The 26,624-nt window shown below is 48.4% G+C and overlaps 1 protein-coding gene across 12 annotated transcripts in view; it reads left to right on the top strand.

Moving 5' to 3' along the window:
- Window positions 1-26,624, top strand: part of ELAVL4 (ELAV like RNA binding protein 4) — an 80,639-nt gene that overhangs the window by 37,271 nt on the left and 16,744 nt on the right. For all 12 annotated transcript variants that reach the window (XM_065071415.1, XM_065071413.1, XM_065071412.1 and 9 more), the window contains exons 2-3: window positions 1,502-1,742; window positions 24,466-24,569. In XM_065071415.1, the coding sequence (XP_064927487.1) occupies window positions 1,502-1,742; window positions 24,466-24,569 (345 nt within the window). The remainder of the gene's footprint in view (window positions 1-1,501; window positions 1,743-24,465; window positions 24,570-26,624) is intronic.

Below are 26,624 nucleotides of genomic sequence, written 5' to 3'. Positions count from 1 at the left end.
AATTCAGAATGTGTTTCCATTGATTAAAAAGAGGGTTATTTCCTGAAGGAGACATTAAACTAACACTTAGGCATTTTAATTGAGGAAAAAAAATAGAATTGACCAGAATATAACCCGAGCCACCCTCACGCAGTTATTTTTAGAACAGACGCCCATTTTCTGCTGTCTCCCCCATCCTCCTGAGTTACAGACCTGATTTGTCACAACATGCACCTCCCTGGGTTTAAAAATCCCAAAAGGCAAGTGAACGTTGAGTGGTTGGTAGTTAGGGGATGGCGGGCGCGCAGGAGCGGCGTGTGGCGTCCGGCCGGGCCGGGCCGGGCCGGCTCGGCAGCCCCCGCCAGCAGCAGCTCCTCCTGCGCTGGGGCTTTGCTCCGGGCGCCGGGCAGCCGCTGCGCCCTCGGGCAGCAGGAGCTCCCGTTGCGATGGCTTCAGCTGCGCCAGGCTGGAGGCTCAGATCATGTCCTTTGCTCGTCAGCTCTGGTGACAGTGAGGCTGTGTTGGAAGCCGTGCTACGGTCAGATACCTATATGGCACAGGCCCGAAGTGCCCAGGTTTTTCTGCTTCCTTTGTTTGCCTGGGCAGTTTGGGATGAAAACTTGCATTCTTCGGGCCTCAGGCCGCAGATAAACATGCAGCCTCGCTCATGTGACCGGTGGCGCTGGGGACAATGGCGCTGCTGTCCTGCCTGCTCTTTGCTGGGCTGGACTCCCATTTGCCGGGTTTTGGAAAGGTCTGTTTGAGTCTTTTCTGTGAAAATTAGTGTTTTACATTGCAAGATAGAAGCGCCTGTTAAGATTCCAGCCTCCACCTGTGCCTGATTAGCCTTTCTCTGATTAAACCTTTCTGATTCCAGTAAATATCCAAAGACCTTTGTATCTCTGAAGATTGCAAATCCAGGGCTTTATTATTTAAAGAGGTGTCAGTTCGTTAGTGAAAAATACAACTGGAGAATATAGGTCATCACTAGAACCAGTAACTGGTATGTCTTGGGACAGTGGGTGTGTTAACTGAAGGCAGTCTGAGTGACGACAGGTTGCAGATAGACTGTGCCTGGTTAATGTTGTTGTCATTGCACTCTGTGATACACTTATTAAATAGGTAAAATATTTTACCTTTTTGTATAGAGCATGCACTTACTTCATCTGATTTAATGGAACTATAATTTTAATTATGATTATTACCTTAAATTATAATTAAATTTATGTGGTTTGAATTTACGTTTGTGAAAATGGCTGTGTGATGAAAGCAGGAATCGGCTTTGCATTAACAAAAAATGTAGGTTTCTTTAACTGCATCTTCGGATGTGCTCACAGCCAAAGACTAGCATGACCTACTTTGCAACAATAACAGAGGAATCAAGCCGGGTTTTTTTGTTGAAGTATCTAAATTGGCCATGAATGCTACCTACTCATTCGTTTGTAAGTACCTTTAAAAATAGCTATTGTATCTATGAAACTGAAGGGTTTTTTTCCCCCCTTCTCCTCTTCTTTTGCTGTAGATAATTAGCACCATGGAGCCTCAGGTGTCAAATGGCCCTACTTCCAATACAACCAATGGACCCTCCAGCAACAGTAGGAACTGCCCTTCCCCCATGCAGACGGGGGCTGCCACAGACGACAGCAAAACCAACCTCATAGTCAACTACTTACCCCAGAACATGACCCAGGAGGAGTTCAGGAGTCTCTTTGGGAGCATTGGCGAGATCGAATCCTGCAAGCTCGTGAGAGACAAGATTACAGGTAAGCGCTTCGCTGTTGGTTTCACGCGCATCAAGGTCAGTTGCCATTTGGGTCGGCGGAACCTGGGCGCTTGCATTGCGAGTGCCCAGCATGGGAATGCTGCGAACGCTGCGGTGAGCCTTCCTTCGGTTACCGGTGCTGCACGCTGCACCCCGAACATCTGCAGGAGGAGCCCTTTGTCTTTCTGGCTCCGTAAGGACCTGAGCGGAAGAACAAACCTGGCCGGTCTGCACGTGTGTACCACCAGCAGCCTCTTAGCAGAGCTCGGACGATGGTGTTACCCTGATCATCTGGGGTTTATTTTAACTTTGGCTTAAGTTCTAGGAGGGTAGTTCAAATGGCTTGAGCCAACTGACCATTCTTAATTCTTACTATTTCTTTTGAAACTCGCCATACCTTTGTCAAATTATTGCCTGTTTTAACACCACTGTAAAGTCAAGATGGTTCTGTGTGCTTGTTACAGCTTATTTACAATGGCGTTCTTGTAGAGCAGTGGTTTGTAGTTGGGAGCCACTGCTCTGGATTTCGTTCAGACCTTTGTGGATACTGGTTAATGAGCTTAATCTTGTTCCCTGAAAACATTTTAATTTGCTGTGATCCTTTCTGGCATTAAGCAGCACCCATCAGTAGCTGCATTCAGAACAAGAAAAGCCTCCCATTACAGATATTGCCTCGCACAGCAGAGAGGTGTCTGCAGCGTCACTGGAGGAGGCGTGGGTGGTGCAGATGCACCTCGCTTGGGCTGTGTCCGTGCTGCTGCAGCCGGCAGCCCGCTGGTGCACAAGAACACGGTGGGATGAACAGTCAGCTTTTATGGACCACTTTCTGGGTTAGTTGGTAGGTTGTGTGTCTACTCGCACCATAGGTGGGGAGCAGCTGAAATGTCCCTGCTCCTCAGTGCACCACCGGTGCTGGTATGTTCAGCACAGAGAGCAGCCGCCTTGGGAGGGACTCCCAGAACAGGAACGCTCCTGGCAGCTGGAAAGAGGCACCATGTAACAATGAGGAGTTAAAATCCACATCTTCATACCTACTTCTGTAATAGCCTGACAGCCATTGTATTGGCAGCACGAGGATGATTTGCTTAGTGTTTGTCAACACGCAATGCTTCTTTTTTATTTACTTCCTGACATACAGCAATGTCCTGGTTGAACGCAAGACACATAACAAATGGCAGTAGCTGCAGGGCAGCTCGAGTCCTCGGAAGCGCCGGCCGGCAGAGCTTGCTTTAGCACGTTGACCATGATGTATCTGCCTCAATATATCTTCTGATTGGGATGCAGCTCCAGGGGTATTAAGAGGAAGAAGACTGAAAAATTGAATTGACTTCTAATTCTTTACTTCTTTTCTACTTAAAGGAAAACAAATTGCTTATAATCTTCTGCGCCAAAAATTTCCATGCAAGTAGCTCTTGTTTTATAAGCATAGTTGGCCCAGAATCCCACTGTTACAGATCACCCCAATGTCTTCCACCACACCAGTTTGTCTCCAGACTGTTGTTTTTAGTCTGGAAAGCAGCTGGGGAGTTGAACTGCTGCTGACTGCAGGTACTCCAGACAGAGGCGGGCGCCTGGCCCTCGTCTGCGGGGCTCCGGTGTGCTCAGCTTGGATTCTCATCGTGGCAGGTCCTGTGTTCCACGAGGGCTTTTGCTTCCCATACCCCTCACATTCATGGCGATTTCCTTGCGGTATAATTTCGGTACTGTAGATACTCAGCGTTGTTTTCGTAGACAATTGGCCGTCTTTGGACAGAGCCGTTACTTCATCGGCTGGGAACAGCGTTCTTTTTGTTTCATTCCATCTCCAGGCTTTTGTCTCTGCATTTGAAGATGTGAGAAGTTTGCTGTATGATCTTCTGACATATTCCTGACTAGTTTTTCTGCCTATGATTTTTCTTTCTATACAAAGTGCATAAATCTTCATGATCAGTACAATACTTTAAAGGAACCCTTCTTTAAGGAAAAAACCTACACGTATGCTTTGAGGACATCACCCCTCAGTGACTGAGGAGCCTGCGTGTTGTTTTAAAAAGCAATACAAGTACAAAAGAGCCAAATTCATCAAAAATGCCCTTCAAAAGTCCCTGTACCGCTTTTGAAGGCAGAATTTAATCTGCCAAGGTTTTCAGTTCTGTTTACCAAGGCATTGTTACTAAATTTTAGGATACGTGCTCATTCCTCACGTTGAATTCGGAGTCAGTAAATGGCGTTAGTCCTCAGCCAGAAGCACCCCATGTTTTAGAGGTTCTTAGTGCGCTGAGAGGAGCAAAATGGAAATGCACTGAGCTCACAGCGTCTCATCTTGCCGGATTGTCATCCAGGTGTGCTCCTCTTTGGGTTTCTGGGTTTTCACGTGTTTGGGGAGGGCTGTTACAGGAATGACTGGCTTTTCAGGGCTTCTCGGAGGTTTATTTCTCAGCAAAAAATCAATGTGGATTTTTTTTGACAGTGAAAGCTGTATTGCAGAGGAACCAGTAAATTCTTCAACTGTTCTCACGGAACTGCTGAAGGTCTGAAACAATTCAGGTCCAGTCTGCTTTGGGCTTTCTCGTTGTTCCTGTTCAGAGGTTGGAGCTGTTCCCTGTAAAAACACAGGTGATCTCCATAGACAGTGAGCTTTGCTCCCTCCCGCTAAGGAAAGCCAGAACAGAAAGTTAGCTGCAGAGACACATTGTTTAAAGAAAAGCTCATAAACCAAATTGTCATCATTAGTTACTCTGCTAAAACCGTATTAGAAAACCTGCAGTGAGTTTCTGAGGCTAGAGAGGATTGAATTGGTTCATGCAAAAGATTTGATCTCCCCTGTCCTGTTAAGGAACTGCACAGATCCTCTAAAATAACATTTTAGAGGTTTTCCCTTTGAGAGAGTTTATGATCTCAGCTCTTCTAATAATTTTAAAATGGATTACACAGTGTATGTTGGATCTGTCTCTTTGTACTCGGAGGGCAGTAGAAGGGTTTGTAAGAAAACTGCTTCGCGATGTTGCCCCTCGCTTTGGAAAGACGCGTGTTTAAACAAGCGTATTCCTTTACTAAAAAAAACAAGCTAATTCTGTAGTACAGCGTACCGAGTTGAATAGGAATGACAGCTTCCGAGACAGCCTTTCATTTGGTGTTCAAAACCAGAACTGTAAACCTGGGTTTGTTTGGTAGCTGCTCAGACCCGGCAGGACATACAGCAGCGTTTTCAGAAGGTGCCGGTGGCTGGAGGAGACGCAGGTCAGGTGTATGTTCTGATCATGGGGAGGGGTGCAAGAGGAAGAAAAGGTGGGTTTTACCTACGGAGATTTAAGGGAGTGAGACAAGGCAAAGCAGACTGGAGATAGCTGCCGTCATTTGGCAGGGATGTTTAATAAAAGCAGAACTTGTGGTTGTAAAGTGTGCTTATTAAATTCTTCATTTACACTACCTAATTAATTCTAGCATTTTAAATTAACAGTGAAACTGGTCCCTGCTGTACCATTTCATAGCTACAGCATATTTCGTCCAACAACCCAGTTGCTCAGGTTTAATCAGCTGCTCTCAAAAAATGAGAGAGAACTTGAGCTAAAAAAACAAATGGCGCGAGTGTTTTCCAGCAGCGTTGGCTGGGAGGTGAGTTCCCGGGGGTAGACCTTGGCTCCAGGTGCACGTGGGGCTCAGCGACGCCAAGCCGCGGAGCTTTGCAGATGATCCTTGTCTTATTCTGTGCAAAGAAGGCCAGGGATAAACATCTTCCTGACCTGGGGAAGCGAGAGGGTTTGATTTAATCAGAAAATGTTGAGTGAAGAAATGCTAAACTTGTTCTGCCCTGTGTTTGAACACAATAGATGTGGTGAGCGCGGTGTCCTCGGACACTGTAGCTGCTGCTGGCCAAGCCAGTTGTCCTCGTTGGTGGAGTCTGGATGTGGGAGAAGGGGGATGTTAATTCTTTAATTGATTTGGTGGCCTCAGCTGAGCTCTTCAGAATCATATTTCTGTTTCTCTGTAATCCACGCAGGAGTTTACGTCGCCAGGTCTTTAAATGGTTGGTATCTAAAGATCTTTGGATCTCAGATAATCTTTCATATCTTAAAACGATGCAGGCACGCTGTAAAGCAGAAGATTTATTGATACAGGACTTCTGTGCATCACTTAACTTATGACAGAGTTTGCATATTCCTGCTGTGCGGTACAACTTGATGTTCTCTGCATGCATAATCAGGAACTCTCTTGCTTCTCTGCCCAAAAAGCAACTCTTTTTTTAAATTGCTTCTTTTGAATGTGCAATTCCTTTAAGATTATGCACAAAGATCTTTAATTTTGATTTCAGGTATTTATAGTAGGACTGCAATTTGGAAATAATTGTGGCATTATAAGTGTAATATAATTATTGATGATCCCAGTGCAAATGCAGGACAGACAAGCTGTTGACTCAAAGCAGTAGCACCTGTATGTTGTCACGTGTTAGGAGAGCAAGAAATACTGGTTTACCTATGGATTTACCTACAGGTTATGGGTTGTCCTTCCTGGCTCTTTAGTGTGATCCAAGAGCCAGAAGCTAATGGAATGGTGGAGTCAGAAATAATGCAGCATTATGGGGAGAGCAGGAGGAGAGTGTGTCCGCAGCGTTCAGTGCTGGTTTCTCCGTGGAGAGCAGTGAATTGCGGGCGTGGGGACGAGGCCCTGGCCGTGCTCTGAGAAGCCACCATGAACCCCTTCTGCTCCTCAGGTGTGTCCACCCTCTCAGGTGGCATCGCCAGCCCTCTGTAGAAAGTGGTCCTTCCTGTTCTCCTGTGTAGCGGCCAGCTCAGCAGCAGGTACTGAAAAGGCGCTGCTGTCACAAGCAAAGACCCAGATTGTGTGCAGCCAGGAGCGCGCGGTGGGTGGTGGCACTGAGCTGGTGTTCCTGCCTGGAGTGTGCCGCTCACATTGCACGCTTGGAGCTCCCTGAAATTCGGGGCCTAATTAAACAGCCTTAAGTTGAGCGTCTGGAATCCGTAAGTGCTCTGAAAGTGGTGGCTGCAGAAGGTCCTTGTGCTCAGGAGCAGAAGCCGTTAGTTGCACACGGTGGGGTGACGCAGGAGACAGGAGTGGTCGTGTTCCGCAGCACTGTGGGTCTCCGGGAGCAGGGACCTCCAGGAGTGAAGCTCCTGAACCTGATGGCAAGTGTGCAGTAGCAGGAAAAAGCTGTTTCAGCTTCCTTTGGTAAAGCCACCTCTTCTGCCTGCAGTTGCAGCGGGCAGCTGCTAAACTTTGTGTTTTAGTGGGGGATTTCGGTGCCTCATAGAGTAGATGAGTGTCCATCGCGGTGTCCACCTTAGGACTGAGGGCACTCTGAAAGTGCATGGCAATGGAAAGACAGAAAGCAAACACGGGATTAATGGTTAAGTTTAATTACAGGAAAGAGTCCTGAAGTTCCTGACGCTAGGTAACCGTTGCATAGTCAAGTCTGCGCTTGAAAGACTCGGGCTGGAAACTGCAGAGATTAGTGAAGGTGTGCTGCTTTGTCATGGCGGAAAGTAGGATTTTTATTCAAAGGGAGTAGTTTGCAGCTGTAGATAGAATGTGTATTCACTGAAAATTTCACACACAAAGACTACCGGTGTGTTATATATGTTTTCTTTAGGAATTTTGTACAAGGGCATACCAAAATTATTTCCTATTGGAAGGAGATGTGACCCATATGCAGATAAATAGAGCTTACTGTGAAACCCGGCGCTAAGTCACCTGATCCTGAGTGACTGAAAGCCTAATCTGGGCATAAACTACCTCACATTTGATGTCCAGTTCACTGATTGGACTTCGACAGTGCCTTCCATTTTGAGAGATTACTAGTTCCAGCGGTTTTCCCCACCTAAAATACATTAGACAGATAGGATTATAGAATGTAGGGATTATGTTAGATGAGACTTATAAACTGTTTAGAAAGTATGTAAACATACCTCATGGCATAAGCCCACCTAATAATGGGGTTTAGGAGAGCAATACCTTGTAGAGGTAGTTTATTCCCTTGTTGACTTGGAAGGGTTTTCAGTAATCCAGTAACTGGTCGCTGATCTCTGCTCGTTTATTGGTGTGGATCTCGTTAGCCTGGGCTGTTAGCAGCCGTTGTTGGCTCCGGGAGTGGATGAGAATTAACACAATCCTTCAGATCGGGGGAAAAAGAATCGTGCTCACCATTTACAAAGTGAATATAACTCTTGTCATTTGGCCCGATGGCATTTAAAGGCCGTGTTTAGTAGTACCCTTCAAAGTGGCTGTTCAGGGAGTCTCTGTAAGTAGCATTTCAGTTTTGTGTGCTTGACTTCCTTGAAAGCAAAAGGCTTAGGATTTGCCGAAACAGGGAAAATATTTATGCAGCAAGAGTACCCTGCTGGAGTTCTTTTGTCTGAAAAATAATACCGATGAGGTGAATTACCGGGGGTGTTTTGGGAGGTGAGCTGCGTGTTGGCCGGGCTGTGTTGGGTGGGTACAGGAGGCTCGCGGGGGAGTTGTTTGTGAGTGTTGAGAGCGTGGTGGAGGTGCTGGGGGGTGGCTGGCAGGGAGACAGAAACGCAGCTGGAGTCGAGTGCCCGGGGGGCAGGAGCCCCAGATCATGGAAAAGAGGAAATTCCTTCTGTGAACCGGATGGACTAGGGAGTATGCCTCAGTTTCGGCTCGTAATCCTTGTCTGGTAGATCCAGTTGCATGCCGAGAATAAAATATAAGACGACATGAAGATGACACATTTTTCAGAGTCGTTAAAATGTAAAATCTAGAACTGTTTTTTAAAAGACTAAATATATGGCTCTGAATGTCATTAAAGACCTTTGATAATTTGATCAGAATTTGCTTGCTTAATTTATTCTTATAGCGTCTTATTTCCTGAAACGTATTTTGTTCTGGAGCAGAGATGAACCTCATCTCAGTGTTGCATGTCCTGTTGTAAGGGCTGCGCAGTCAAGACAGTCCCCAAGTATTGATTATCTGAATGAGTATTTATGGTATCTGAACTGAATTCACGAGCACTGAGGGAAGGGAGCACAGAAGCGGTTGAGCGTCTCAGTGCTGGGTTTCTGACTCGTGCTGGGTGCGGGTTGCTGGCTGGTGTAAACGCGGAGGAAGATGTTTGGATTTGCATCCGTCCCTCTCTCCGTAGCCTGTCTGCAGTCGCCTGCTCCCTGCCCTGTGCCGGCGAACAAGGGAATTGTGATTTCCCGATTGTTGGAAAAAAGCAATTGAAGCGAGGGGGGCAGACAGGCAGAAAGCAAGTTGGCATGACCCTTGTGCTGCGAAAGAGCTTTCCGATTAACTTCAGCAGTTCCGAGCATGAGCCTGTTCTGAAGTGTATTAAAGGCCTTTAATGCATATTTAGTTTACTCATACCAAGCAGTTAAACTGTGAGGAATAAAATAACATCACCTTCCTGTCAGGTCTAGTGAGGAGGGATTAGCAGAGCGGTTTTCTGTAGCAGCACGAGCACGCTTACACCTCCAGAGTTTTGACTTGCAGATACAGGGTTATTTATGAGGCTTTCCAGTGTGTGCTCACCTTCCACCTGAGACTTTTCCATTCTCCATGTCATCTCCTGCTGCCTCCCAGGAACGGCCGGGTGAAGCGGTGCTGCTGGTGGCGCCTGTTTGGTGACAGGTGACTGCTGCCCCAGTGCTGCTGGTGGCGCCTGTTTGGTGACAGGTCACTGCTGCCCCAGTGCTGTGTGTCATGGAGCCTGTTTGGTGACAGGTCACTGCTGCCCCAGTGCTGTGTGTCATGGCGCCTGTTTGGTGACAGGTCACTGCTGCCCCAGTGCTGCTGGTGGCGCCTGTTTGGTGACAGGTCACTGCTGCCCCAGTGCTGCTGGTGGCGCCTGTTTGGTGACAGGTCACTGCTGCCCCAGTGCTGCTGGTGGCGCCTGTTTGGTGACAGGTCACTGCTGCCCCAGTGCTGTGTGTCATGGAGCCTGTTTGGTGACAGGTCACTGCTGCCCCAGTGCTGCTGGTGGCGCCTGTTTGGTGACAGGTCACTGCTGCCCTAGTGCTGTGTGTTATGGAGCCTGTTTGGTGACAGGTCACTGCTGCCCCAGTGCTGTGTGTCATGGAGCCTGTTTGGTGACAGGTCACTGCTGCGCCAGTGCTGTGTGTCATGGAGCCTGTTTGGTGACAGGTCACTGCTGCCCCAGTGCTGTGTGTCATGGAGCCTGTTTGGTGACAGGTCACTGCTGCGCCAGTGCTGTGTGTCATGGAGCCTGTTTGGTGACAGGTCACTGCTGCCCCAGTGCTGTGTGTCATGGAGCTTGTTTGGTGACAGGTCACTGCCGCCCCAGTGCTGTGTGTCATGGAGCCTGTTTGGTGACAGGTCACTGCTGCCCCAGTGCTGTGTGTCATGGAGCCTGTTTGGTGACAGGTCACTGCTGTGCCAGTGCTGTGTGTCATGGAGCCTGTTTGGTGACAGGTCACTGCTGCCCCAGTGCTGTGTGTCATGGAGCCTGTTTGGTGACAGGTCACTGCTGTGCCAGTGCTGTGTGTCATGGAGCCTGTTTGGTGACAGGTCACTGCTGCCCCGGTGCTGTGTGTCATGGAGCCTGTTTGGTGACAGGTCACTGCTGCCCCAGTGCTGTGTGTCATGGAGCCTGTTTGGTGACAGGTCACTGCTGCCCCGGTGCTGTGTGTCATGGAGCCTGTTTGGTGACAGGTCACTGCTGCCCCGGTGCTGTGTGTCATGGAGCCTGTTTGGTGACAGGTCACTGCTGCCCCGGTGCTGTGTGTCATGGAGCCTGTTTGGTGACAGGTCACTGCTGTGCCAGTGCTGTGTGTCATGGAGCCTGTTTGGTGACAGGTCACTGCTGCCCCAGTGCTGTGTGTCATGGAGCCTGTTTGGTGACAGGTCACTGCTGCCCCGGTGCTGTGTGTCATGGAGCCTGTTTGGTGACAGGTCACTGCTGCCCCAGTGCTGTGTGTCATGGAGCCTGTTTGGTGGCAGGTCACTGCTGCCCCGGTGCTGTGTGTCCTTCCCTGGCTCTGCCCTCCCATCTGGAAGCACAGGCCCTGCGCTTCAGCTCTCTGCGCAGCTGCTTTCTGTCCTTTTACACAGGGAGGAAGGGCAGGAAGGGAGCTGGGGAGTTCGGGAAAGCTCAGGGAGGTTGGCAGGGGTGTCCAGTAATGATCTTCCCGCCGAGGCAGGGTCTTCTTGGGGCAGCAGAAGACAGGCCCACCAGAGCCCCGTCAGGGCTCCCGGGCTGACTTTCCCATCGTTTATCCATTTGTTCCTGCTCAAGACGTTCTTCCTTTCAGCCACAGGAACGAGTGAGGTGGCCGTGCTGGGACTCAGCTCTGCCCACCTCCCCAGCGCTCCTGCTCGACAACTCGTTCTGGAGCAAAAGTGACCTGTGTAAAACCAGTCTAAATGAGTCTAAATGGGTTTGGAAGTGTTTTACCTCCTGCTCTCCCTTTCCACAACACTGCTTTTCACCCATGCTGCATTAGGAGTTTCTTCTTGGCTTTAAGATGGTGTTTAGTGTACTTACCGTTAGTTGACCTGCCCTCACAGCTGTTTCTGAGATTCAGTGAGCCAGGCAGTCATTGCCCCTCTGTCACAGAGCTGATCGCTTGTCTGCCTAGCGTGCAGGTGCTTTTCTCTACAGCCACCAGAGCCCTGCAGGATCATCTCCCTTGGCTGCTGGGAACAGGGAACGCGAGACCTGCAGCTGGGCGTCGGGTCTGCCGCCCGTGGGAGCGCTCGGCCTCCTGTCCTTCTGCTGTGTTTTGTGCCAGCTCAGTCTGTGCTGCCTCTGCTGATGAAACAAAACACCTCCTCAGACCCCATGCTTCAGAGGTTCTTTCCTTTTAGGGTTATTCTGATGTGACATGAACAAGGACCCATTTACATGATCAAGTCAACCTGTCTGCTGTCTATTTATGAAGTGAGATGCTGACTTTTTAAACCATTTGCGGTGACAGCCTGAATCTTGCTCAGGCCCTTCTGCATCTCCGCCTGCCTCTTCAGACAGGTTTTGCCTGGGTGCCATGTTCCCCATGTGTGTGATGCTACAGTCTTGTGGTCCCTCTCATCCCTGTGGGATTTCCATTCTAGAAAGAGTAGAGGAGGGGGGAGGATGTCACTGAAGTCCAGGTCCATTTCTCTGCTTTTCCCGCAGTCTCAAGGGCTGGCTCTGTGCTGGGGTTGAGCAGCCCCAGGCACTGACTCCTGTTCTGCACTGTTCTGCCTGCCCTGCGGGGCGTTCGGGTGCTGGGGCCGGGCAGGTGCTGCTGGACACATTGGGCTGGGCAGAGCTCTGCTCCAACCCCTACTGCTGGTCTTACCGTTCTCGCGGCATCTGTTTAGTCAGAGGAATGTATCTGCTTGAGGGGGGAAATAGGCGCTGATTATTTTTATTCACAAGAGCCTAGAATGTGGGTTTTTTCAGTTAGGTGGTTTTAAGGGGTGTTGCAGGAGCAGATGGACAAATAGCTGTGTCATGCTCACCTGCAAGCAAACAAATGGCAGCTTCAGCGGTATGATTAATTATTGCTGTACTGGAGGGGCTGCTGTTTCTGCAGTAAAAGGTCTAATGTGCCTGGTGCCCTGTATGGATAACTATCTGTGCTCATGTGCGTTTTAAAGCACCTTCAGTTAGATACCCACTGGTGTCTTCTTGCTCCGGGACGCCGGGACCGAGCAGACGAGGCCGGTTCCGGTTCCTCCTCCGTGGGACGCTGCTGCGGGGCTGTGGGGGCGTTGTGCCTTCCCGCGGCGCGGGCGGTGGGTAGGCAGGGTAAGGCAGGACGTGTTAAAGGAGGAGGTATTCTACAGCAGCTCCCTTTTTACGCTCCTCTGTTCTCCTGCGTGCTCTGTCTGTGCCATTTCTACTTACCTATGTATCGCCTTCTCCCATTTCTCTACCTTTAAATATTTTCTGCTCTGGAAGCCACTTCATCTTAAATTGGAAAAAAAAAACCAAGCTTGGGAGTTTGACTCATAGTGTTTTTTTCCCTTATGCTTTCCACTACATTTGAGTAGCTGCTTTGTTACCTTGATTTTGTTTAGTGGTAGGGTTGTGGTACCAGGTTAGGTATTTGCCAAACCGGAAACAAAAGGGAAGACATTTATCTTTTCCCTGTCCTGTTTGCCACCCGCTGTTGTTGTTGGCTGTTGTGACAGGCTGCTCGGAGGGGCTGAGCGTGGTGAAGCCCGCGCTGGCTGGGCGGTGGTCGGCCTGCGCTGTGACGTCCACACGTGGTACATGAGTGCCACAGGAAAGGGATTTAGCTGACACAGCGGAAATCTGCCACCTTCAGAAGGAAAACACTTGCTTCTCAGTCTGGAGAAAATTCATCCAGGAGCACGTTCATGCTAATACTCTTCTCAACAAAATTACCAAGAAGTTTAAGCAGTAGAACTTAGTAGTATGTGCACACAAAGTCATAATATTTTGTCCGTTAAACAGTTTTCATTACTTGTGTTTCCTACAAGTACCTAAAAGGCATCTTGTAAACATCTGAAACACACTTAAACTCCTGCTCTTGTTTTAAAGATCTGTCTTAAAACCAAAGCAGATTTGTTAGGTAGGCTCAATGCAGTCTAAGTATTGATGGGTAGCAACATCTTTATAGGTAGCACAATTCAGAATATGGTGAAGTGGCTTTAGTTCTCTCAGCATCTTTCCAGATGCTGTGTAAAGTCATCTGCGTAAATCTATTACAGATTAACCTTCTTAGCTGTCAGGTTGCAGCTTTTCTTTGTTTCGCTGATCAGATTAAAAATGCCGCAGACACAGGTTGTGTTGTTAATATTAAATTTTGTCTTCCGGCCTGTAATAAATGACTTTCCTCTTTGCATTGGAAAAACTGGTTAGCAGAGCTCAAAGAGTTTAATTAGCAGGCTGTTTATGAGCCGGAGCAGGTATTCTGAGTCATTGTTCAGAATGACTGTGAAATTTCTTGGTGTTGTGGCTGCTTTTGTTTCTTGTTGTTTGACAGAGGCTGAGGTACAAAACCCTGAATGTTGCCGAATTAAATCATTTAATGACAAAATTACCAGGGCTTTTTGAATTTGCAGTCAACCAGGTTTCAGATATTGCTGCTGCACTATATTGTTATGTCCTACTTAATATTCTTGTTTTGCAAAACAAGCTCTTGTTTTTCTCCAGCTTTATGTGCCTTTGCCATTTCCTTTAGACTGGAAGCATTACTGCCACCGTTTCCACAGAAAATGCTGCCGAGTGTGAGGGTGCGCTGGGTGTTCACTCCTAGCCGTGCCTCTCCTTCCCCGCTTCTCTGCTTGCGTAGCTCCTGTTGACAGAGCGCGTTCTGGCCCTCTGACAGGAGCCTCCTGCAGCCCAGGTTAGCTGGGGGCACAGCTGGCTTTGCGCTCTGCGCGCCGCGCGGGCGGGACCGGGCCGCGGTTCTGCCCTGCTTCTGTCCGTGCGCCTGTCCCCTCGGCACTCTGCCCTCGCTGCCGTCCTCTTCTCACATAACGGCTTTTCTCATCGCCTTTGGCTCTGGATGCCTGACGCGGCTTTTTTTGTGCAAACACTGGGCACATTTGCACCAGAGTTGCGCACCTGGTGAGGTACGGCTCAGTGCGGTCTGAACTCGCTGTTCCTTTGGTTGAAGCCTGACCAGTGGGGAAAAAAATCACCGTTGCTCTTCATTTCCTTTCAGTTTCTGCCCCGTTGTTCAGCATCCTTTAGTTGTCTTCCACTGCCATGTGGATTCCAGCGTTTGGGCTGGGGCGGGAGGGGGATGGCTGCTCTGGTGGGTGTGTGTCTGTTCCATCGTCTGCTCTTCACACTCCTGGAGACCCTTTTCTTTTTGGTTTCGGACCATGTAATTTTTTAATACTCTTTTAATTTCATCCTCTCTGATGAATAACAGTGCTAAGTAGCACACTTGGTATTTCATCTCTGGTCACAGTCTTGACACATTTGGGATATCTCTAGGGGGTTGCATCTTCTTTTAGTCACAAAATCTTAATGCATATCTTAATGCTTTAACACTGGACGCTTCTAATTTTCTATCTTAATGTACTCTCAAGCCTGAGATGATCCTTTATTTGAAAACCTGGTGGTTGCTGCATTTTGCCTTCAGTTTGCTTCCCTTGTCTCCAGTAGGTGCGTTTCTTGTTCGTGGAGCGCGGTCAGCGTGTGCCGCTGGCCCGCGATGCTGCGTCCCCTCCGTGCTGTGACACCGCCTCTTTGGGATGGGACGGGCTTCCCACCACGTATCGTGTGCTTGATGTAGCAGTGGTTTTTAATTCTGCTGCAGATTTCTTTCCACGCTGCTGTTTACTGTTTCGTATGTGCTGGTGTGTCTTACATGGGTTTTTTTCTGGGTCTGTTTTCACCTTTTCTTACTGAATATTGTGGTAACTTAGTCCGTTCCTAACGTCTGCATTCTTGCATGTAATTTGTCTCTTCTTCAGCATTGAATTTACTGTGTGCGACAGACAAGTCCTGGCTGTCCCTTGTCCATTCACGCCTGTCCTCGGAACACAGGACTCCTCAGTCCAGTCCCCGTTGTGCGCTGGGACGGGGCGGGGAGCAGGGCAGCCGTGCTCGCACAACAGCTGCTCGTTCCAGGCTCCTTGCGGGGAGGAGGAGATGGAGATGGAGATGGAGATGGAGATGGAGATGGAGATGGAGATGGAGATGGAGCGGAGCAGCGAGGGCTGTCAGCTGGGGACGCGAAATCCGAATATTTGTTCGGAAGTGGAACTCTGTCCCACATGTGTCAGGAACAGTAGCTTCTGAAAACATACTTTATCGGTTACTTGCAGCATCCATCCTTAAAATCCAGTTTTACATCTAAAGAAACATGATAAAAGCAGGAAAACAAAAAAAAAAAAGGCTGAGGAGGATAATATATTCTGCAGCATGAAACGTGCGTGTTGTTTACAAGATATCTCCAGGCCAGCACAACTCGCAGTGGTCTGATAACGAGGGTACTGTCTTACAGCGGGGAGATGCAGTTTTGGATCCTTGTTCTAGTGACTGTCTTATTCGGTCCAAGTTCGCCCTGGAAAGCTCAATGCCTTTCAGGTTTTGGTCTCCAAAACAGGAATGAAAGTGCTTTCCTCAGTGGTGTTTGAGAGGAAGGGTGCCTTACCGAGATAAAACGCTTCTGTGCTACGGTAATGGGGACTGTGTAAGACTGCAGCCAAGTCAGCAGCATCTGCCTCAAACTGCCACTTAAGCTTTGCATGCAGATTAGTCCGTGTCCTCGAGTACAGTAATTACCCAGCTGACTTTGCTAAAACTCTGTGTGCTGTGCAGGTAAGAGCAAAGTCTCGAGGCAGGCGAGATGGAGAATATCTGAAGTGTTAGAGGCCTTTAAGCCACTGTAAGGCACTGTTTGCAAGAGCGGTGATGTTTTGTACTGTTGGTATTGTCAAGGTTAAGATGGAGTAGTTGCGTGTTTTCGGGAGTCCCCTGGAGGTGTCTGGGGCGGGGTTTTGGAAGGACGCGGTGGTGCTGGGCGGCTGTGCGAGCATCCTCCACCTTGCTCTGTTTGCAGGGTGGGTGTGTGGGGCCGCGCGCTGTGCCTGGTGTGGAGGGGTGGCCACTACTGTCGGTTGGTATTTAATTTACATGAGAACTGCTACTGCTCCAGCATCTCTGAAAACATCAAGACGTGAAGTTCCACCACGTTGCGTTAAGGGATTTGTCCCGGCCGTGGAGGAGGACGGAGCTGGTGTAACCTCCTGTGGCACGGCCTGTTGAAGCTGAGCTTTGTGACTCTGCGAGTGCTCTTTGGGTGACCTTGCTTTCTGCTGGGGGGAGTTAGTTGGTTTTGGGGGGTCATTGTTTCTGAGGTCACTGTGTTGAGGTCCTGGTGGCTCTGTTCCCAACAGTGACGTGGGTTCTGGGGTCACAGTTACCTCACTAGCGTAAACCATTCGATCGCGTTAGCTACATTTATAGGATTTGTCTCACGTTTTAGGAAACACTTTTTTTTCATTCCCCTTTTATTTTTCTAGACTTGTTGTCATGGTATCTGGCGCTTCCCATTCGGATATTAAAATGGAGTGAGTGGTGTCTGCATGTCTGGTTCGTTTCCCCGAGGGAGGGTTGCTGTGGGCTGCACGCTGTTTGCAGGGGCCTCCTGTGCGGGGTTTGACTCGCCTGGCAGCGTCCCTGTTGGAGAAGGCCTGCTGTGGAGAAGCGCCTTGCGCTTGGACTGGGGATGCTAAAGCTTAGGTGCACGGGGCTCCTGTGGGAGAGCTCGCTGTGCAACCTGTGCCTCCCCTGAGCCCTGAGGGGCCGATCTCCCGCGTAAAATGAGCTTTTATCTGAGTCTTTGGCGCTCCCGGGATTAGAACAGTGGCAGGGATTTTCTCCCTGCAGATCTCCTGTGGGGAGGGCCCAGAATTCGCTATTTGGGGATCAGGGCTCTGCTGCCTTAGGGGAAGAGTTTGCTTGAGGAATCGTGTCCCGTCTGAGCAGGTTTGTGTTGGAGTTCAAGCCTTCACAGCTCCTCTGGCTAGAGCTGGGCTTCGGCCCAGGGAACACGGAGGGATTTGCCCCGAGGTTTGGGCTTAGGTTTGCTTATTTCTTTGTTACGAAACTACAGATATGTTTTTTTGGGAGGAGTTCTATTGTACGAGTATCCCAGTGTGAGTCTGAACCTGACTTTCCTGTCTGGTAGCACCTTAAGAAGAAGGAGCTTCTACTGACACTCGGGTTTTGCTGATGGCTGTTTGTAACCAGGAATAAGCTGTGCTCCTTCATTGCAGGTGCACTGTAGCATCAAAGCGTATCTGGGGCTCTAGATTGGATTGCACTTAAATACAGCTGACTTATCTTAATTTAGAAAAGGGATCATCTCAAAGGAACTAGCAAGGGTGCCTGAAATTCAGTAATTTGAAGGAAGGTTTCCAAGCAAAACTTGTACCCAGTCACCTTCCTGCAGAAGTCAAAAGCCAAGCTATTTATTCCTCATCCTTCTCTCCTTTTTGCTTTTAGAAAGATTAGACGTTTTTCCTTACTTCTTGCAAAGGTGAGACTTGCATTGTAATAGGAGAAGGATTCTTTCTTGCTATTCATGGACGATCCCACCCTGTCCCAATATACGGAGCCTGTATTCCCAATAAGCGGCAGACCAGGTGGGTGCTGTGATACAGGAGCACTGAGCACAGGTTCCCTGCGTAGCTGGATCACAGTGAACCGTGACGGGGTGGCCTTGGCTGCATGGCGTGGTCCCCGGGGCTGCTCCCGTCCTGGGTGCGTGTCCCGTGCCCGTGTGTGCGTTGCGTGCTGTGCGCCGCGGGGCTGCCGCACCTGCTCCTCCGGGTAACGGGCCTGCAGGGCGAGTGGGTGCTGCTGGTGTGAAAACCATCCGGCAAGGAGAGGGGGTGAACTGGTCTCATGATCACATCTCATTTTCCCTTGATGTGAATCTTCTCTCCACAGCTCTATTTGCTGGTAACTGTCATAGAAACAAAAATAGGAAGCAGGCAATTCACTTGACCTTCTTGGTGCATTTCGAATGTCTCTTCTCAAGGGTATTTATGTAACCTGCTCCAAAAGCCCCTGCTTCATACAGCTTTTCAGAAGTTACAGTCATTCTTTGTCCTTCCAGGAATGTGTTTAGAACAGCTCTGAGACAGTTTGGAGGCTCACAGGGTTGTGCTCTGAAGTGGGCCTACCAGCTGGAGTGGGGCTTACCCTGAATACCACCTGTAAATGTCACCTGTTACTGTTCTTTAGAAGATGGAAAGCATGACAGGCCTCTTTCTTGACCGTCTCTCTTGCTGCTTTCCTTGCCAGCCATCCGGAGGAGGCATTAGGGACATCCCGTATTTATGAGCATTGTTGGGAAGGCTGAAGAGCAGCTGCAGGTCTGCGTGGTCACAGCTGGACGGCAGGTTGAGCTCTGCTGTGCTGACGCAGACGCTCAGCCGGGCACTGGTTTCTTCCCTGAAGGTTCACCAAGGTTCGAACAGGCAAATTTGGAGCTGGGAGGCTCGGAGAATTCATGGCGAGCGTTGTTTTGTCTCTTGGTCCCGCGGCTGGAGGCTGTTGGCGTCTGACGGCTCCGCCTGGCCGATGGCTGAGCCGTTGGAGCGCAGCGTCAGCGCTCAGCGCCGTCATGCGGGCAGCTTTCCTTGGCTTTTGCAGCTGCGCAGGAGACAACAAAACCACGATTTAAGGTAGTGTGCACTGTCGCTGTCCCGTTCTGCACTTGTTTTTGTGAGCGATTGTTTGTTGTGAGGACCATAGTCCTTTAGTTCAACTGCATTCCAGAGGAATTTATTTTCAAGAAAAAGGGATATTTTTAATACTTACCTGGTCACAGGTGAGCAGTTCAAAGTTATGTTCTTCTGTACACTGCTTTTAGAGTAGTTTCCAGCAATAGGAAGGCTTTAAACGTGTCTGAGAAAGTTCACTTCTGCTTTCCATGTGGGAATGATTGCAGTGGGAGCGACATGGAGAAAAAGCAGCAGGAACAGTGCATTTTGTAGAGCTTTGGAGTAGGAGAGGCTATTGAGCCCTTAGCACATCTCACCCACGCCTCGCTGGAGCCAGAGCGTGCCTCTGGAAAAACCTGAGCTTTCCGAATGTCCAGTGGTAGGAGAGCTGACAGAATGGTCCGTAGGTAGTTAAATAATCTGTTACCTTCAATGTCAAAACCAGAACAAACACCTTCCCCAGGAAAACAGCATGCGCTTGGTTGGTTCTGGTCTGATCCCTCTTGTTTCAGCTGCCAAGCGGTGGGGCTCGGGATACATAACTCCAGGTTTTATCTGCCGGACAGACATCGTTAAAAAACACCCGATTTCTGCTTCACACATTATTAATGTGGTACTGGTGAGGTGGAGAGATTGACCCCCTTCTGCTGTTGGAGGAGCTGTCCAGCCCTGCAGTCCATTCCCACGGCAGCACCCCCGAGGCACGGTGGCTAAAGCAGGGGCCACGAGGGGGCTCGGCGCTGGGCAGCGACTCCTCCTTCCCTGTCTGAGAATGTGGCTTTTGTGCCAACAAGAATCGTTTTAACCCCTTTGCCAGCATTGTGAACTTGATGAGGTTGATTCTCCGTCACCCTGTATCCGAGTCCTTCATTCCCCATTTGGAAAGTACACCACAGTTCTTGATTTGCTGTGTTATAACCTTGGGTTTGTGCTACCCAGATGCATGTGTTTGTAGTTTACTGAGCAGCTTTGCTGCGTCCTCTTTGTTCTTACCCTCTCATCCTCCCCGCGGTCAGTGATCCTCAGGAGCACAGACTTTGGTTTTTTCCACTCGTCGATGGCAATAAACAGTTCAGGGCCGGGATCTGTTTCCTGAGAGAGACCTGCAGGAAAACGTCTTTCTGATGATTTCCTCTTCACAATTCCCAGTTAGAGATCTGGTGGCTGATTATGGGTTTTTTAATCCATTTAATGTGTGCCATGTTAATTTCGGTTTAGTCAATTAATAAGCAGTACCAAATCAAGTGCTTTGTAGAAGACGAAGTATATCAATGCTATTAAATTGACATTCTTAAAATTTAAGTCAAACTTGTAATCTAATAAAGAAGGATGTCAGTTTAGTTTGACAGAATCTATTTTCCATAGACCTAATTTGATTGACATTGATTTTATTACCCCCTCTAAATCTTTATTATTAGAGTCCACTATGAAACTCGGTGGTTTTGCCTTGCGCAGCGTTTGATAGACCTGTGGTTACTGGGCTCATCCAGTCCTTCCGTTCTGAATTTCAGTGCAAAACTGTCTTGTTCTCCAGGAAATTGGAATTTTTTCAGTGCTGTAAAAACACTGAAAATCACAAGAGAACCATTTGCCTCTTTTTTTTGGAGCCTGTTCCATGCAAGCGGTCCAGATAATCTCGTTTAACGTGTGTTATTTCAGGAGCTGCTGTTCAACATCCACCTGGGTTGCTGGTTATACTCCATGTGGCTTCTTCAGGTGTACACGGTGCGTCTGCTTTCAGTGTGCTGGCGCTGTGGCTGTGTGCTGCTGAGGCAGGGCCAGTGCTAAGCGATCCTTTACTGTCGTCGAAATAAAAACTGGTGTTATTCTGACATTTACTAGCTGGAGATCTTTTTTGTGCATTGTTTCCTGCGATTTTTCTGTTCTTAGTTTCTATCCATTTTCCCTTTTATATCTTAAATACAGACTTGACCTAAGCAGGCCGGCTTACAGAGGAAGTAAGGACAGGTGCAGGTCTGTAGCCACCGCTGCCTTTCCATAGTTACAGGGTTTGGGCTGTATGGACAAGTGTTGTAAACAGGGCATATTGATTTTTCCGTATTATTTTTCATGGTTTGTTTTAATGTTGGTGATTTTTCAGCTCTGTGGAATGCAGCCTGTGAAATACACAGTGTGTGTGTTACCAGCTTGGGCTTGGCGTTGCATGTGGCTTTTTTAGCCTGTCAGGCCCTTGATGACTCTTAACCCCGTTACTCCTCACTTCTGGACCTGTTCTTTGCCGTGTCACAGGAGGCCCACTGTGCGTTTCCTCAGGCTACCCGAACCACGCAGAAAGAGCAGTGGTACCAGTGATAGAACAAGGTGTTCTTCTAAGATATCCAGAAATATCTCTTGCGTGCCCCACAGAATCACAGCATGCAGTGAGCTTACTGGGTTCCAAGCGACAGAAGGTATTGACTGTTTGCGGCGCTGCTCCCGGGCAGCGTGGCATGGGAACGAGCCCCGGGGTGCGGGGGTCCCCGCAAATCCTCCTCCTTTCTCCAGCAGGAACAATGGCTGGTTCTTTCCTTTTGTCTGTGTTGTCTAACAGAAGGTGTGTTGCTCTTGAGAGTAACTTAAAAATAATATTTTTAGCTGGATATTTTTTTTTGCCTTTTTAGCTGTAAGTGCTAAGGACGCTAAAACTTTCTGATGTCTGCCAGCAGCCGTAAAGCTTCTTGCAAAGTAATTTCTATTTTCTTTTCCGTTTTTTGGGGTGGTAGGGGAGGATGCCTGTCTTCATTAGATGTTATGGGGAGATGCTTGAAAATAAAAACTAAACCAACGGAAACTCACCGCTAGAGCGACAAGCTCTGAACAGAAAGGCTGTGCTCCGCTGAGCGCCACTGGTCCGCGGCGCGGCGGGAGGCGGCAGCCGGGCTTTGCTGGGCCAGCAGCTGCGCCCAGGTTCCAGCGCGCTCCAGAGCCCGTGGGCCTTGGGGCTTTGTAAGATAAAAGGGCGGGGTTGTTTTTTCTTGAATTAACAGCAATTAAGTGCTCGGAATGCTGAGTAGACTCACCCTTTTTGGTTGGTTGGTATTTTTAAGAAAACAGCCCATACAGCAATTGATATATTTGATAAAAAATCACAGCCAATAGCATATGAGTAACAGGCCTTAAATTCTATTACAAGTTTTATATATTTCATTATATTCAGGAACATATACTAACAAGAGGAAATCATGTTTCCGTGTACCCATTATTCTAAGCAAAACGTTGACAGTGTCATTGTTTTCCTTAAGCCAAGTTCTTAATGCTTGTGGACAGGCCCGTGCTGGGACTCCTTGTCCTTCACCTTGGAGAACGTATTAGTTTGTTTCCAGCGCAGAGATGGTGGTATCTAAACCTGGGTGATGTTACTGGGGGGCTACAAGGAAGGAAGCAAATGAAATTTTGATAGAGTTGTGTTCTTGTATTGCCGTTGTTTGCCGTCCCTGCAGCTTGCCTTGTCTCGGGGTTGGGTATCCAAGGTCTCTTCTTGCAGAGCTGTTGACAGAAGTGAGAGTGTTCCCATGAGAGATGACTGAAAGTCATTGTGCATGTTGTGGGGGTTGAGAACAGCAGCGGCTGGACTGGAAGCCCATGTTCAGACTGATGTAAATCCCGGGGCCTGGCGTCTGCTGCTCCTCGTGTCCACATCTCACATCGGTGGATGGTGAAGGGGAAAAGGAGTGACACAAACTCGTGTTATCCAAGCCCTGACCCTCGAGTCCCCCGTTTTTCTGTAAGAAGAGGTTTGTCTCCTGGAGAATGGCTTGCTTCTGCCAGGGCAGCTCAGGATGAAGTGCACTCAGGACTTGCCGTGTCCAGAGGCACAGGGACCGGGGCTGTATAAAATAAGCAGACAAGAGGAGGAAGGCATGGCCTGGGAAGCGTCTCTGCAGTGCTCCTGCTCCAGGCTTCCTGCTCACATTTCAGCTCGTTCTTGGTTTGTGTGGTGTAACTTGCATAAGAATTTGTTTGTTTGTTTAATTCAGCTCTCCAGGAAGACTGGATGTGTTTTTATACTTTTTTCTGAAGTTGAATTGATTACCTGGAATTGCTCCCTGGATATATTGTAGGTTAAAACAGCTGTTTCTTATCCTTGCGCCTGCATGTGGGCACTTTAGGTGTGAACTGTGATGTTTCCATGGAGTTTTAAGGTCTTCCATTGCATAGTTAGCAGCTTTTAGTGCTTTGATCTGATTTCATGAGACAGAAGCGGTCCCTGTATTTGTGTTACAGCAAACGCTGTATTTTTTTCGGTGGCGTCTGACTTGGAGAAACACACAGATGCTTTTTTGTAGTCCAGGAGACAAAGGGACAAGGCTTTGTGCGGGAGGCAGGACGGGATCGCGGGGATCGCGGGGCGCGGGGGGCGCAGCTGCTCTGCGGCCGCCCTTGCGCCGGGGCGGGGGCGCCGCTTGCTGCCCCCGGCAGAGGAGCCTGTTCCCAGCACTGCCCTTCTGCGCGGGTTCCCCACCCGTGTCAGGAGCACTTGGGTCCCGCATCCTTTGCCGTGCTGTTCTCCAGACACGCCGGCGGGCTGTGCGAGCAGTGTCTGGAACACAGGACCGCTTGCCAGCTTCCTTGGGCTCGCTTATTCTTGAAATCTGATTTTCTATATTTTTAAGACTTTATGCCTTAATTTAAAAAAAAAAAAAAAAAAAAAAAATCAGTGTTTTCCAAATGTGCAAAATAACTTCAGTAGGAGGCTTGAGGAGGAAGGGGTGTGGAAGCGGCTGTCTGTCACATTGCATCGATGGCATTGATGCTGCAAACCTCGTACTTGGGAATCGGGAAGGGTGCCTCTGGGTGCCGGTTCCCACAGCCCCGTTGCTGACCGGGCTCCGTCCCGGCGCTGTGAGCCAATGTCAGTGCTGCTGGCAGCTGGGCCGCCCGGCGCTGTGGCACTGATCCCAACGTCCCAGGTCTCCTCTTCCTCCTGCACACGCGCACAGGTCTCGCTGGTGAAACGGGAGCTGGTGGAATGGTTTTGCCTGCTGAAGTGCTCCTGCCATCCCGCGCACAGCAGCACTTGTGCTGTTCGGGGTTTGCTGTCGTCTCTGTACACGGAGCAAAGCTCTAATGCATTTTCTTACCCTGCTGCCATTTGATCTGTCCTTCCTGTTTACTGGATGCTCACTGAGATGAGCATGTAAATGCATACAATGAGATGTAAAGGTTGTTGTCTGTTTCTCACCTGCTTCAAGGTTAGTGTTAAAACACTGTTTCCTAGTTTCTGCATTTTAAACACTTAAGAACTTGTTTATAAACAGTAGCAGAACGGTGTGTGTGGTTTATCTTTGAGAGATGGGCTCGTTACTGCTCCGCAGGTCGGCCAGTTACGTTTACTAGGAGCTCGGCACCAGGCTGTTGCAGCCGTTCTGCCCAGCGGAGCCTCCTGGCACGGGGTGCTGCTTGTTTTCAAGCCACGGGTTTCGGATCGGTTATTTTAAATTTTCGTTAGCTTCCACTGTATTAAGAAAATAATGAAGAACTGCATAGAAGAAACGGGTGAAATGAATGGTATAAGAAAATTACGGTCCCCTCTTAGAAGTTTTTCCTGTGCTTAAAGAAAATGCTGAGTCCTTTTTTCTTTGTTTCTTGTGTTTCAACAGGGCAGAGTTTAGGGTATGGATTCGTTAACTATATTGATCCAAAGGATGCAGAGAAAGCCATTAACACTTTAAACGGACTCAGACTCCAGACCAAAACCATAAAGGTAAGACAACATCAAACACTTTTTGCTCAGTTCAGGGCGCGGACAAAGTAGTTGAAATGGTTTCTGGCGGTCTCCTCCCTATTTCAGTCTCCGTTGTAAGGGGCATTTGGCTAACAAGCTCCTCCTTGGAGCAAGGGGAGGAATGCGGAAGGTGGAATCTCTTTTCTCTGCAATTGCTGTTGTTGTGCAGGGAAAATGACAGGAAGCTCCTTAAAGCATTGCAGTGAGGTTTAATGCAGAGTACAACAGCCATAGCAATGCCTTAGCCATAAACACGGGTGAAGTACATGGCGCTGTGTTCATAAGTTACACATTTGCTTGTGTTTGAATGGGAAATCCCTTGACACGGAGCTCTCTGAGTAGCTCTGGTGCAATGATCAGGTGTTGGAAGCACGTTTCTCCCAAGTTAGAATATGTCATTCTCAGATAAATACTTTTTTTACCCTCAATTTCCCCATCCTTAGTTTGATTTATTCTCATACAAACTGGAGGGATTCAGGATCCCACAGAAGTCTCTCATCTCATTGTTGTAATAGACCATTAGTTATTCAACGACCTTCTTTAGTGGTCTCACAAGAAAAGCAGATTCCTACACCGCCATGTGTTTTGCTGCATGGCTGATGAAGCTTTTTGAAAGAGCTTACGAAGATTGCCCCAGCTCCAATTCTGACGAGTCGCACAGCTTGAGGAGTGCAAATGGAAAGATCGAAGGGTAGCAAACGGATCTGATTCGGATGATCTGAAACTGCTTTGATCATATTCGAATGCTGGATTTCAGTTTGTACCATTTTCTTAATTTTTGTTCTGTACTTAATTTGTATTCCAAAGACAAAAATATTAAAGAATTGAAAAAATAGGATCTTTGCTTTTGAAAATACTGGTACAAATAATGTCAGTGATTTTGTATCTTGCAAAAAAGATACTGTATGGTCAATACTTTGGTTGTACCAGCGGTTTCCAGTTGGACGAAGTGGTATTCCCAAAAGCAGACGCTTGTTAGGTTCCCGCAGGTCTCTAAAGATTGTCTCAGGCACGTGTTCCCTGCGCTGTCGGGTCAGGGGAGAGCACGGGTCCTGAGCAGCGCTGCGGGAGGGGTGCCGTAGCTGCACACACCTGGAGAGCTGGCTACTCGCGAGTTTCCTCACACCAGCCGGGTTCCATCCCGTAGAGGTGGATGTGGGCCATACATCCAGAAAGCTCACAGCATGGTTTTGCAGGGTTAAAGAGAAAAATTTATAGGAATACGTAAGGCTAAGTAGCAAAATCTACTGTCTTATCTACTGCTGCGGGTGGAAATAAACACTCCGACTCAGCAGTTCATGGTTACAGTGAAAAGTTGAGCAGTAAGTCACTCTACAAGTTGCTTTTAAAGGCGTATTATGAGAAAAAATGTAATACTTTGAAAGTACTAACCTATCTCCTAAATACTCTATTAAAAACTCAGTAGAACTGGAACAATCTGGATCAGTTTTCAGTGCAGCACTTTGGTATCTTGAGCGTTAGTCGGTGTTCACCAAGGTGCTGCATTTCGTGTCCTGCGTACCTGTGTCGTTTGCCTCTCGCTCTGATTTGGTGGGGCAGAGGATAGGATGTTGTCGTCGTCCTATTCCAAGGCCACGGGAAACAAAAGCTACAAAAAGGCCTCCTGAAACTTCAGCCCACCCCGTTATTACTTTACATTTCTCTAGCACGCTACATTAAACCATTATGCCTTCATTTTATCACGTACAGTGAGATCTGTTATCCAGGAACTAGCTAGTAGACTTTTGTAGAATACATGATATTTTGTTGGGCTCTTGAAAGCTGTTAAAATGTAATAACAAGCAAAAAGATTGACCTAACCTACATGCATGGGAGCTGCATCATCTCTTTGGTGTTTGGGAAGATGTGTGTAGCCTTTTTTTTAGTAAAATTGTGTTCAATAAGTGTTTACACAGTTACTAAAAACCAACCCAAGGGAGCCTTCTGTCGAAGGAGCCAGGTTTGGGACACTCGGATGTGTAACTGGCACTTCCCAACCCAATTTCGAACTGTAGAATCACATGCAGTTAACCT

Source organism: Columba livia, chromosome 8 (genome assembly GCF_036013475.1).
Source record: "Columba livia isolate bColLiv1 breed racing homer chromosome 8, bColLiv1.pat.W.v2, whole genome shotgun sequence".
NCBI lineage: Eukaryota > Metazoa > Chordata > Aves > Columbiformes > Columbidae > Columba > Columba livia.
Note: the sequence above shows the minus strand (reverse complement) of the source record. Positions and strands in the feature narration are given on the sequence as shown.